Source organism: Apodemus sylvaticus, chromosome 5 (assembly GCF_947179515.1).
Source record: "Apodemus sylvaticus chromosome 5, mApoSyl1.1, whole genome shotgun sequence".
Taxonomy (NCBI): Eukaryota; Metazoa; Chordata; class Mammalia; order Rodentia; family Muridae; genus Apodemus; species Apodemus sylvaticus.
The window spans coordinates 103,583,852-103,597,973 of NC_067476.1; the positions used below are offsets into that span (position 1 = coordinate 103,583,852).

General features: G+C 42.1%; 1 protein-coding gene across 3 annotated transcripts in view; it reads left to right on the forward strand.

The window, feature by feature from the left end:
* Positions 1–5,851: 5,851 nt before the first annotated feature.
* The window catches only part of Tmem62 (transmembrane protein 62), a 32,786-nt gene continuing 24,515 nt past the window's right edge, over positions 5,852–14,122 (forward strand). The window contains exons 1-4 of one of the 3 annotated variants that reach the window (XM_052183356.1): positions 5,856–6,354; positions 6,558–6,669; positions 7,953–8,090; positions 9,483–9,528. In XM_052183356.1, coding sequence (XP_052039316.1) covers positions 6,175–6,354; positions 6,558–6,669; positions 7,953–8,090; positions 9,483–9,528 — 476 coding nt within the window. In that variant the 5' untranslated portion in view covers positions 5,856–6,174. Of the gene's footprint in view, positions 6,355–6,557; positions 6,670–7,952; positions 8,091–9,482; positions 9,529–14,122 lie in introns of those variants that run through there. The other 2 variants (XM_052183357.1, XM_052183358.1) reach the window with 2 other exon arrangements.

The window sequence follows — 14,122 nt, forward strand, 5'->3', positions numbered from 1 at the left end:
GCCTGAAAAACACTGTTGCTGGATTGTTCTTTTTATCTTGAGAAGACACATTGTTGGGTGAAAAATCAAGTGACTGTTTTTGGGGGGAGAGCACGAGGCATAAGGCTGAGCTTGTGACTCATTGTAAAGGACTTATCACACACATATACATACTACAGACACACCACACAGACACGTGCACACAAACCAATAATAATAAATGCACCTATAGACTAGGATTATAGTTCAAAGGTAGAGAGAGTTTGTCTAACATGCACATTATCCTGAACTTGATCCTCAATGCTTAAAAAAGCAGCTATTTATTTATTAAACATGTTTAATGAAGAATGCTAATTATCAAAATTTTATTCTTGTGTTAATGAAAAGATTTTAACGTCAAATGCTAGTCACGGTCTTAGGTTTACTGTGACTGTGATGAAACACCATGACCAAAGCCACTTAGGGAGGAAAGGGTTTGGCTTACATTTCCACATCACTGTTCATTAGCCAAATAAACCCGACAGGAACCTGAAGGAAGAGCAGATGCACGGGCCGTGGGGGGTGCTGCTTGCTTACTGTGGCTCCTTCTTTGTGAGTTGCTCAGCCTGCTTTCCCACAGAACTAGAACCTGCCAGCCCTGGGATGGCCCCGCTCACAATGGGCTCCCTTAATATCTTACAGGAGGGACCAGATAAAGGGAAGGGCAGCGATCTGTATGTAAAATAAATAAATAAAGGGAAGGGCAGCGATCTGGATGTAAAATAGATAGATAAATAAATAGATAAATAAATAAATAGGAAAAGAAAGAAAAAAAAAAGAAAATGCCCTATGTGCTTACAGCTCAATTTTGTAGAGGAATTTTCTCAATTGAAGTTTCCTCTTCTCTGATGATTATAGGTCCTGTCAAGTTGACATAAAACTAGCCCAGCACTATCACTAAGACGTTTTTAATGTTGTCTCTGACTCATACAAAAATGAATCCTTGACATCCCTATAAAATATACATTATCCTGTGCAGTGATGGCACACATTTAATCCCAGCACTCAGGAGGCAGAGGCAGGTGAATCTCCTGAGTTCTACAATGTTCCAGGACAGCCAGGGCTACACAGAGAAATCTTGTCTCGAAAAACCAAACCAAATAAGACAAAACAACAACAACAAAAATACCTTTTTGTTTCAGATAGGCGGAGGTGCTTTTTTTTTTTTTTTTTTTTTTTATAGTTGCTTCTTTTTTTTTTTTGTCTTTTTTTTTATTTGATATAATTTATTTACATTTCAAATGATTTCCCCTTTTCTAGCCCCCCCCACTCCCCGAAAGTCCCGTAAGCCCCCTTCTCTTCCCCTGTCCTCCCTCCCACCCCTTCCCAGTTCCCCGTTCTGGTTTTGCCAAATACTGTTTCACTGAGTCTTTCCAGAACCAGGGACCACTCCTGCTTTCTTCTTGTATCTCATTTGATGTGTGGATTATGTTTTGGGTATTCCAGTTTTCTAGGTTAATAACCACTTATTACGGAGGTGCTTTTTTATGACAAGTATACTTTATCTAAAGTTCTTTGAATTAGAAGTGTTTTGGATTTTTTTATATTGTGATTTTTCATATCCATACTGAAATATCTACATAGACCCAAGCCTAAACACAAAATTATTTCCTGGGTTTCAAAACTAAAAATCATTTTCTACTTTGTCCTTTCTAGTTTTGCTTACAAGATGTACTGGTGTAAACATCAAATTTTAATTTTTTATTTATATTTTGTGTGTTTGGGTATTTTGCCTCTATGTATGTCTTTGTACCACCTATATACAGTACCCAAAAAGGCCAGAAGAGAGGAATGAATTCACTGAAACTAGTGCTGGGAACTGAAGCCAGGTCTTCTGGAAGAGTAGTGAGTGCTCTTAACTTCTGAGCCATCTCTCTGGCTCAGCAAAAGTGTATTTTTACAAAATCTGCCCATCTTTTAAGGAAAGTATTTTTAATGTCTTCCTGCTTTCCTAGCCAAATGTGGCTGGGCCCTTCCCTCCTATTGGAGGGCTAACTTAATAATAATTAAATAATAAGGGCAATATACCTCTAGAAACAAATTTATTCATCAGGATCCAGTACATTTTATTTTTACTACTTGATTTTAAATTTAGGAGCATTAGCCTTACTGGGACTTCCTCATCTACAGACAGATGCCTATATAAAGTTTGTGAATATTAATGAGAATCCACCTAAAGTCCAGAATGCCTAGTTTCCTATAGTACAGTGTTTGGTAATAGCTAAGTGAACTCCCTTCTTCTTCTTCTTCTTCTTCTTCTTCTTCTTCTTCTTCTTCTTCTTCTTCTTCTTCTTCTTCTTCTTCTTCTGCTTCTTCTTCTTCTTCTTCTTCTGCTTCTTCTTCTGCTTCTTCTTCTTCTTCTTCTTCTTCTTCTTCTTCTTCTTCTTCTTCTTCTGCTTCTTCTTCTTCTTCTTCTTCTGCTTCTTCTTCTTCTTCTTCTTCTTCTTCTTCTTCTTCTTCTTCTTCTTCTTCTTCTTCTTCTTCTTCTTCTTCTTCTTTTATGTGAACTCCCTTCTTCCCCCCTGGTTTTCTTATATACAAAAGCATTTTCATTTAGGAGGAAGGGAGTCAGGGATCAGTAAAGAGAGCTATTCAGAGATCGTGTGTGTGTGTGTGTGTGTGTGTGTGTGTGTGTGTGTATCAGGATGTGTAATGGCTACATGCAAATACTAGGATAGTTTACATAAGGGACTGAAGTATCTGAGGTTTGGGAACTGGCAGGGGATTAGCTAAGGGGTTCAGGAACCATGCCCAGGTGGCTGCAGAGGAATGACCCTAAAGAGACAACCCTCCCCTTTCTGGAAAGGAAAGGTCTGGAGCCAGTAAACACAGTCTCCTGGGAGTTGGGGAAAGTCTGGAGCTGGTCTCCTAGGTGAGGGAGGTCTGGAGCTGGTAAACTCATTCCACAGGACAAACTGTCTAAAGATTGATCAATCAGGCTGGGGGGAGTAGCCATTTCTCCTTTGGGTGCAGGATGACCCCCAACGTGCGTTCCTCTTGCTTTTTGCATGGATTCTTGGCTCAGTCTTGTTTACCCAGGGGGTCCCCAGAAAGCCAAGGCTCTCTGGAGTCTTAGATCAGCATACAGTCTTTCTTTTGTGGATGTCTTGTTAGGCAACAGCATCCCCAACCAAGGGCCTAGAGTTTAATACTGTTTGGTATCCTCAGGTAGCAATGTCCATCAAAACTTGCCAAAAGACTTCTTTGTTCTCTATAGATTGTTGTGCTTATTGCCTCTATTCTAAAGCAGGGAATAAAGGTGTACAACATCATGTCCTGCTTTTTAAAATAACTTCTGGATTTAATTGAGATTGTTATTATAATATTTTTTAACAGTGGGTTGTTCTGTTATTTGTTTTTGTTTGCTTTAGTCACGGTCTCACTACGTTGTAACTGCCTGTGGCTGTGGGGAACCAAGGTCACCTGGAAGGAAAGCTGGGAGGAAATAAAAGGACTGGCAGGCAAGAGAAATAAGGGGCCAAGACAAAGTTTTTCTGATCTAGGCTCCATATTTTAATGGGGAACTAACTCCAAATTTAAAGGTGGGGGGAAAATCCTTCCCCCAGAGTCTGGGGACTCTGGTTGTTCAGCAGATGCTTGGCTCCCCTCAGGAAACTGCAGGCTCTTGGAGAACTTGACTTCACCTTGGAGAGCTCCACCCTAGGTGGGGGAGGCTGTGGCCAACACTGAGGTCTGGATTTCCCACTCAAAGGCTGTTGGGGGACGGCACACTATGTAGCCTACGTGGCCTGAAACTTGGTAGTTCTCTTCTACAGTACTGTAACTGAAGGCATGTGCCACCACACCCAGCTAAGTATTTATGCTTTCTATATATCTCATATTAGATAAATTATTCATCCCTGGCTATGATGTGATTTTCTTTCATAATATGTTTCAAAACCTTATGTTTGACCTTTTAATTTCTATTCAAAAACCAAAATTAATGTATGTTATATATCTTAATAACTTTGTAGTGGCATGAATAATTTTATCCATGAAATAAAACTTCATGGAATTTTCTAACTTGTATTATGTAGCCCAGGCTGGACTTGAACTCCTGACCTTCATGTCTCTAAGTCGCAATTCAAATCATATACAAATTTGCAAATTGGGATTACAGCTGTGTAGCACTACTTTTATCTCCAGAAATTTCCTTATATATTGCTGTGAGACTCTCTTACCTACGTTTATTGTATGAAATTTAATTTGCATGTCACACAAATCCCTTCTAAATCTACCCTGAAATATTTTTGCTAGTCTAACCTCCCTTGTTATCACTGACCTTAAAGTCTATTCATGTTTTATTTCCCACAAACATACTGTACAGTCTCACACTTCTATGCTCTTGCATTCATCCATCCTTGGACTTCTGTGTGTGTAATAGTGTGTTATACTGTAAGTTTTAGGAAGTTTATTAGCCTGTTATTAACACACTTTCACCTCATATATTTTTCTTCAAATTTAGTTATTATATGATATTCTGTTGTATGTGTTATTTGAAAGACTTTTCAAATTTTGTTTTATTTGAGGCACGATCTCACCATGTAGCCTTGATGGGCTTCTAACTCAGAGGCCATCTTGCCTCTGTCTCCAAGTGCTGAATTAAAGGCATGATCCACTGCGCTTGGATTATTTCAAAGGTTTGTATTGTGGGACATTGACTGTAGATTGTTTCTACTATTGTTATTTTTCCTTTTACAGTTATTTTTTTTAATATTTTATTTTTAAGGGCTGAAGAGATGCCTCAGTGGTTAAAAGTACTCATAGCTCTTGCAGAAGACTGAGATTCAGCTCTCAGCTCGTACATATTCCTTCACAACAGTCTAGAACTCCAGTGTGAAGGGATTCAATGCCCTCTTCTGGGCACATCACATACATGGTACACAGACATACATGCAGGCAAAATATTCATACACATATGATAACAATAAATATTCTAAAAATATTTTGCAGGAGCTGGAGAGATGGCTCAGCAGTTAAGAGCACTGACAGCCCTTGCAGAAGTCCTGAGTTCCATTCCCAGTAACCACATGGTGGCTCAGAATTATCTGTAATGGGTTCTATGCCCTCTTCTGGTGTGTCTGAAGAGAGTTACTGTGTACTCACATACATAAAATAAACATGTAAATCTTTTTAAAAATTGTAATTATTTTTTGAGACAGGGTCTCTCCATATAGTCCTGGCTGTCCTGAGACTCATTATGTAGACCAAGCTGGCCTCAAACTCACAGAAATCTGCCTGCGTCTGTTTCCCAAATGTTGCCATTAAAAGTGTGTGCCTCCACACCATCTAAAAATATTTTATTTTTATACTTATGTGTGTCTGAAAGTGGGTTTGTACAACCCAGTGTATTCTCTGCAGAGAACAGAAGAGGGCGTTGTATTCCCGGAGCTGGTAGTCAGAAGTCTAATGTAGGTTCTGGGAAGGAAGCACACTCTAAATGCTTCCTTATGCTTTCTGTCTACATCAATGGCTTATATCCCAGAGATGTTGAACTAATTGAAATTGGCATAAAATACAACACTGACAATATAACTCACGAAAATATTGTTTAAAGCACAAATTGTATAAAAACGTTTATTCTTAATAGGAACACATATTAAAGAGTTGAAAGCCAACAATAGAGGCAGGTTTGATAAATTAAGGCCACGACTAGAATCTAATTCTGCTTTAGGCAATAGGAAAGATTAATTTACAAGTATCCTACAGTACCACAATACCATATTAACGAGTACATATAAAATCAGATTAAGGAAAAAAGATAATTTTCCTTAAAAAAGATAAGGAATCCTGTAGGGTCATGTTCTTCCAGAAGGAGACAGAGTGAGCCGCCGGTCGCATTTGTACTTTAAGAGGCGTCCTCATAGTCACTTTGATTCTCACAAGCACTCTGCACGCACGCAAGGTGTCATTAACTTCGCGTTACAGGTGCTGAGGTCGCAGCACGGTCAGGGATGCCAGACCCTGGAGGAGCCAGGTGGCGTGCTGCCTCCCTGCCACCCCCTCGCTCTGCTCTTCCTGGTCCTCACTTCGCTGTCAAACGCCGCGGAGCCGGGCTGCCGAGGCGCGGAGGCCTGGGCTGAGGCGACTCGTGGACGCGGCCGGAGGCCACAGAGGCCGGAAGTGCGGGCCGGAGCGCTCCGGGGCTGCGCCGCGATGGCGAGAATGCTGGCCGTCCGGGTGGTGGCGGGGCTGGCGGCGGCCGCGCTGGCCGCCCTGCTGTTGGAGCACTACGGCCTGGCTGGGCCGTCCACGCCGCTGCCGAAGCCCAGAGGCTCCCAGAGGCCGCATCCCGCCCCGGGATCGGAAGCCAACAATATCTTCTGGGGTCTGCAGGTGACGCGGCGGGAGGCGAGGGGAGGGCACAGCGGCGGACAGGCTCAGCCCAGCAGGGGGCCTCGGTCGCGGTCGCCCGGAGGCTCTGATCTCGTTCCCCGGGGTTCATTAGGGCATCTTTTTCTTTCCCTTCCGCCACCCCTGTCGGTGCGGTTCTTCCTGACTCAGATAATGTGTCTCTGTCCAATCCCTGCTTTTGACAGATATCCGACATTCACCTGAGCAGGTTTCAAGATCCAGGCAGAGCGTTGGCCTTAGAGAAGTTCTGTTCGGAAACTATTGACATCATTCAACCGGCTCTAGTCCTGGCCACTGGTAGGGAGGATTCCTGTACTGTGTGTGTGTGGTGGTGGTGTTCTGTGGTCCTGATGCAGAATGGGGAGCAGCTATTTCGCTTGAGGGTGTTGGGAACTCTGGCCCTAGACTGCCAGTGAGCCCTTTGAAGTAGCGGATAATGGAGTCAGGATCCAGGCTAAATGCTTTGCCATTTCAAGGTTTTCTCAAAGTCGTACGAATAAGGCTTGTGATGCTTATGACCAGACGTTGTCTGCCATATTTGTGTCGTGTGTGTGTGTGTGTGTGTGTGTGTGTGTGTGTGTGTTGATGGTGATGATGTCCTGATGAATTTAAGAATTAGGAAATGTCCTTTTTAACTGGGAATCAAAAGTTCTCCTTTGCTGACTTAAATTTTTCTGTACAAAGAGGTTATGTTTTCAGTTGTTTGAGGACTCAAAAGACTTCATCTGACTGCATTTCCTAGACTCTTCAAGCCTGTGTGCATGTGACCCCAAAGGTTGGGTAGAAAAAGCTGGAAGGAGTTGTGTGTTCTGTGTTCTGTTTGGTGGCTCAGCTGTCACTCACCCTTCTGAAACATGTCTCTTATTACAATGCATTGTCAGTCCTCAGATAATGAATCAGGCCCTGCTTCAGGTGTTCTGTTTACTTCTTAGAAACTTTGGCATTTCATTGGTCAAACCAAATTGATTTTTTTTTGACTCTGAAATGTTTGGTCACAGCATAAATCCTGATTTAGGGGTTGGAAACAACTGTAGCAATAGGTAATAGGCACTTGCTAGAATGTTGCAACATCTCATAAAGGAGTATATTGGTGAATTTTGAACTGTGTTCTCTCTCTCTCTCTCTCTCTCTCTCTTTCTTTCTCCCCCCCCCCCCTCATCATATATACCATGTTCTTCTGCCTGCATGCCAGAAGAGGGCACTAGATCGCATTATAAATGGTTCTGAGCCACTATGTGGTTACAGGGAATTGAACTCAAGACTCAGGAAGAGCAACCATCTCTCCAGCTCCTTGTAGTAGGCTCTTTAAGTCATCCCCCTTCCCCGACAAATCACTCCTAATATCACTATAGACTACATAAACACTTGTTAACCTATAAGAATAGCGCCCTTGCAGAGATAATTTGTTAGTTTAAATGGCTTAAATGGTTTGCTTTAGACATAAGTGGACTCAATTGATTTTATGTATGTGTGCTGAGTAGTTTACAAATTTGTGTTCCCTCAGCTTGTTTGTTTGTTTGTTTGTTTGAGTCCCCTGGAGTTTATTTTATATTTCAAGTCAATTCTGTGTAAACCCACAGGAGACCTGACAGATGCCAAAACAAAGGAACACTTGGGATCCAGACAACACGAAGTAGAATGGCAAACTTACCAGAGAATTCTGAAGAAGACAAGAGTCATGGAGAAAACCAAGTGGCTGGATATCAAAGGGAATCACGGTAAATCTGATTTTATTTATACAACATTCATGAAAAGATAAAAGTGACTGACAGAAGACAGGTTATGGTTGCCAGAGGTAGACATAGTAGCAGAAACTGATTTTTTTTATTGGTTATTTTATTTATTTACATTTCAAATGTTATCATGCTTCCTGGTTTCCCCTCTGCCATCCCCCATCTCTCCTGCTTCTATGAGGATGCTCCCTCACCCACCCACCTACTCCTGCTTCCCTACTCCTGGCATTCCCTTACACCAGAGCATCAAGCCTCCACAAGACCAAGGGCCTCTCCTCCCATTGATGCCTGATAAAGCAATCCTCTGCTACATATGCAGCTGGAGTCATGGGTCCCTCCTTGGTTGGTGGTTTAGTCCCTGGGAGCTGGGGGGGGGGGAGTGTCTGGTTGATTGATATTGTTGTTCTTTCTATGGAGTTGCAAACCCCTTCAGCTCCTTCAGTCCTTCCCCTAACTCCTCTATTGGGGTCCCCCTGCTCAATCTGATGGTTGGCTGTGCGCCTCTGCATCTGTGTTGGTCAGGCTCTGGCAGACCCTCTCAGAGGACAGCTATGCCAGGCTCCTGTCAGCGAACACTTATTGGCATCAACAATAGTGACTGGGTTTGGTGTCTGCAGATGGGATGGATCCCCAGGTGTGGCAGTCTCTGGATGGTCTTTCCTTCAGTCTCTGCTCCACTCTGTCCCCGCATTGCCTTTACACAGGAGTAATTCTGGGTTAATATTTTTGAGATGGATGAGAAGCTGATTTTAAAGGCATTAAGATTTGGGATGCGATTGAACTGCTCTCTGTTTTGATTGTGGTCTTAAATATATAACTGTCTATTTGTCAAAAGTCATAGAACTGAGATTATAGCTCATTTGGTACCGTGCTTGCCTAGTATGCACGAGTCACATGGCTTGGTCCCTAAAACTGCATACTGGGTGTGGCAGCATTCCTGAGTTAGAGGCAAGAGTACCACAGACAGATTCTTTGGCATAGGGAGCTCCAGGACAGCCTGTTTAGAGACTCTGTGTAGAAGCACTTGTCATGGTTGTATAGATCAGGCATGGATTTGTTTCTTTCTGACTCTATAATCCCATGATTAAAACAACAACAACAACAAGACAGGTATGGTAGCACATGCCTATCCCCCCAGCCCAAGGGAGGTCAAGGTAGAATGAACAAGTTTGAGGCCAACATGAGCTACCAGGCATGCAGAAACAAGAATCTAGTCTTAGAACTTTCAAAATGATTTCTTCGGAACAAAATTACAGTGTGTCTACTATTCTTCAGTATGCTCAGTCAGTGAAGTTACTGCTTTTAGAACATGTACTTGATCGACACCTTGCCATTTAATGTGTTATAGAAAGTGATGCATGTTTGCTTGTCTTTTAGATGCATATAACATTCCAAGTCTGGAGAGCATCGCCAATTATTACAGGTATCTAAATGACCGCGAAACAGACTACTAAGTAGAGTCTATCAAAAGAAGGATACAGTCCATTCAATGAATGAATAAAGTCACTTCTAACAGATGAAATTTCTGTAGAAAGAACTTTGGATAATTTAGAAAATGTGTGTGTGTGTGTGTGTGTGTGTGTGAATTACAGTTGGTCCTTTTAAAAAATATTTTTCTCTGTTTTGATACTTTTTGGATTTTGCTTTCAGGTTGATCTGAAACATCTAATTCTCCTAACTTCAGCCTCACACATGCTAAGAATAGAGTCACAAGCTATCATGCCTGGCTCTCTTCTGCTGCTTTTTTTTTTTTTAATAGTCTCACTATATAGATCATGCTGAAATGGCCTGGTACTCACAGAGATCTCTCTGCCTCTGTCTCAGGAAGGCTAGGATTAGGGGTGTGAGTCACCATACCCAGCCTCCTTTAATTCCTTTGGTTGCAACTGGTACATGGAAGTATTTAGATCAGAGTTTGTAACTGGACTACTGAGGTCAGTGGGCTTTCCGAACACTGAGAGATTGATTCTGTCGGCCTCTAGAGTGGCCACAGAAATCAGAGGTCACCAATGGCTGTTTGAGCCTGTCATTTGGTTACTGTGAGCGTTAATTTTTCTTTCTATGTCATGAATGTGGTCTGCCCAGGCACCTCTGTATTAGAAGCAAGCTCCAGCTTCTGTGTGCCGGATGCTTCCTGTGGTTGCAGTTTCACTTTCAGTCTGCTTTGGCGTTTAATCAAGCACTAAGTGCTCAGGACCAGCTCTTCACTCGCTGTGCGCTCTTCTAGAAGAGTGCTAACAAGTGGCCCCTGCCTTCACGGAATTTATGTTCTGTTAAGAGAAGATGTGCTGGGAGAACCATTAGAAAAGAACTGAAGGCGGGGCTGATGAAATGCTGCATTATTTAGTTCATATTGGAACCATTACAAGAAATCAGAAAAGGTAGAGGTTGTCACAGGACAGACACAGAGAAGGCCTATGAAGAATGAAGATGGTTTTTTTTTTTTTTGTTTTTGTTTTGTTTTGGCTTTTTGGTTTGCATGTTTGGATTGGTTGAGTTTTTGTTTTTGTTGTTTTTAGTTTTGTTTTTGTTATTCAAAACAAGTCTCATTGTGTAGCTCTGGCTGTCCTGAAACTTGCTCTGTAGACCAGGCTGGCCTCAAACTCACAGAGATTCACCTGTCTCCTCTCCAGTGGGACTGAAGACCTGAGCCACAACCACCCAGATGAGTGGATGTTCTTAAGAGATGGGTTGGCCGGGCAGTGGTGGTGCACGCCTTTAATTCCAGCACTTGGGAGGCAGAGGCAGATGGATTTCTGAGTTCGAGGCCAGCCTGGTCTACAGAGTGAGTTCCAGGACAGCCAGGGCTACACAGAAAGACCCTGTCTCGAAAAAACAAAAAACAAAAAAAGAGAGAGGGACATGGGTTGTGGTTGCAAGTCTATTGCACTGGTTTTCAAACTTGAGTATGCAGAGTACTTGTTGCCAGGAGTGTGTGTGTGTGTATTATATATATATATTCTTTTTTGAGACAGGGTTTTTCTGCGTAGCCCTGGCTGTCCTGAACTCACTTTGTAGACCAGGCTGGCCTCGACTCAGAAATCTGCCTGCCTCTGCCTCCCAAGTGCTGGGATTACAGACGTGCGCCACCACTGCCCGGCCCAGGAGTATATTTTTAATAAAGTGCTTTACTTCAGATTTTTGTTGTTGTGCTAGGTATTGAACCTAGGGCCTTGTGCAAGCCTGCCACAGTGGCACATGCCTTTAGTCCCAGAGGCAGAAACAGGCAGAGTCTCCATGATTTTGAGACCAGCCTGGTCTACATAGTAAGTTCTAAGACAACCAGAGCTACATAGTGAGGCATTGTCTGAAAAGAAAAAAACAATGTTAACACCAAATAGTTAGACTCTATATAAGTAGTTAAATATAGCTTTAAATGTATATGTTAAAGTTTGAAAGTTTGTTTCTGTCTTACATATTAAATAAGCTATTACATAAGACACTTAGATAAAAGATGTCAATTTTTTAATAAAGCCCTGAAATTTGAATATTATAGGTTACCTCTGCGGAGTGGGAGAGGGTCCCTGCAGGTGTCATACAGGGAAGCGAACTACATAAAGAGAAGCATGAAAACCCAGTGCAGATTGACTCTGTCAACTCGGAACAGACTTTGGAGAGTTTATGACCAGGCAGTCTATTGCCAGCACATTTAAAACACAGTACAATTTGGGGAAAGAGTTCTAGGCAATAGTCAATAAAGTGTAAGGTGTGATTACATAGCAGTTTTTTTTTTAAGTACATGTGATCATGAGGGTGGGTTCTACAGCTAAAAGTCCTAGAATCTTCTGTGGTCTCCAACAGATAGCATAGAGGTCAGCAGACCATAAAGTACATGACATCTACCCTAAGGATGGGTAATGGTCTGCTAGGCATGTCTTTAATCCCAGCATTTGGGAGGCAGAGGCAGGCAGATTTCTGAGTTCCAGGCCAGCCTGGTCTACAGAGTAAGTTCCAGGATAGCCAGGGCTACACAGAGAAACCCTGTTTCAACCCCTCACCACCACCAAAAAAATGATGGGTAATGGTCTTGGGAGGGAAGAATCTGGAATGATCATTCTGAAGAATTTGGGTGAGGTCTGTCCCTTCAGATAGCAAAAAGGTCACCAGGTCGTTAGCATCCCCCACTCTGAACTTTCTGGATGGAACTCAGGGATTTGATTTTCTCTCCTCCACTGAGGAGACACCCTGTGTGTTAACATTCCTGGGTCTCTTAGTGCTTCCCTATGAGTACAAGGACCCCCCCCCCCCATATGCTCAGCCTCCAGTAAAATCCATGCTTTCTTTTTTATTTATTCAATAAATAATGAATGGGCACCTACTCTATATTAGCACATCCTTTCCATTCTTCTCCCTCCTACTCCATGGATACCCGAATATGCGTGCTACCTAAGATAACTAAGGACATTGTTAGGCGTGGATCCTGTTAGACGTGGATATAGATCACCAATGTATGTTTTAGAAGCCAAAGATTTATGTATGTGATTCTAGACTATCAGCTTCCTGCTAGCTTGATGACTTACCTTGCAAGCTTCCTTCACTGACTGAACTTCTCCAGGCCCTTTTCAAGGAGTAAATACTTTCTGTATCTGTATCTCCCCAAGCCAAGGCTTCCAGACTTCCAGTATATACTCAACAAACTCTCACTAATATTTTTTTATTTTAATATTATGCTAGGTGTCTGATCCAAGGCTACCTGCCTACCTGCCTACCATTGCACTATACTGCTAATCCTCACTGAAGGTTTTTTAAATTAATTTCTTTTTCTTCATGTGTATGGATGTTTTGTCTGCATGTATGTATGTGTACCCTGTGCTAAACCGATGCCCTACAGAGGTCAGAAGGAGTAAGAATTGCATAGAGTTGGAATTACAGGCGAGTCACCGTATAAGGGCTAATAGCTGAACTCAGATCTGCAAAGCAGCAAATGCTCTTACCTGCTGAGCCCTCTTGGCAGCTCCCTCACTGAAGATAGATTTTTTTTTTTAAGATTTATTTTTAAATTTTAAATCATGCATTTTTGTGGGTATGAACATTGGAGTACAGCTGTTTGTGGAGGCAGAAGAATGTGTTGATACCCTGGAGCTGCTGTTAACAGGCTCTAGTGTGGTGCATGGTATAGGTGATAGGCACTAGCTAAGGCCTCCGCAAGAACTGTATGTACTCTTTTTTTTAAAAAAAAAGATTTATTATTATATGTAAATACATTATAGCTGTCTTTAGACACACCAGAAGAGCACATCAGATCTCATTACAGATGGTTGTGAGCCACCATATGGTTGCTGGGATTTGAACTCAGGACCTTCAGAACCCTCTGAGCCATCTCACCAGCATATGTACTCTTAATCACTGAGCCATTTCTCTAGTCCTGATTGAAGTTTTTAGAGATCGATAAGTAATATCTCACTGGATTTTGGTTTGTTTTGTGAATGTTTAGGGGACTGTTTAAGATAGTCACCACCTGTACTTTGCTTGGGGACTTTGTGTGTTATCCTGGATTAATTAATTTAGATGAGACCTCGGAGATAATGAGAGGAAAAGGTTGAAGTGCAATCTTTTTATCAAGTGAAAACATAATTTAGTGAATTTCTCTTTCAGATCAGGAAATCTCTTTTTCAAATGGAAAAGATCTGGTGTGATAGTTGGAACAGAAAATATATATGTGTCAGGGATTTTGTTAGGATTTTGTTAGGATTTAAAAGAAAAGCACTCAGGGCAGGTAGGCTGTAAATCTCAGCAGCTGCCTGGAGGAAAACAGAGAGAGAAGGAAGGAAGTCATGACATTTAAGCTTCCCTGGTGGTCAGACACATACCTGGTGAGCAAGCAGTCACGTGATGGGCAAGTAAGCATCAGAGAGTGAGAAAGTCCAGGTATCAGAAGAAGCACACTTAGATCCTGGCCAGCATCAAAGAAAATAGACAAAGAAAGAAAATGAAAAGTCATACCTTTCTAACTTGGGCCTCAGTCAGGCAGTTACTCATGGTGGCACCTAGCAACTACAATGAGTATTGAGAATCTT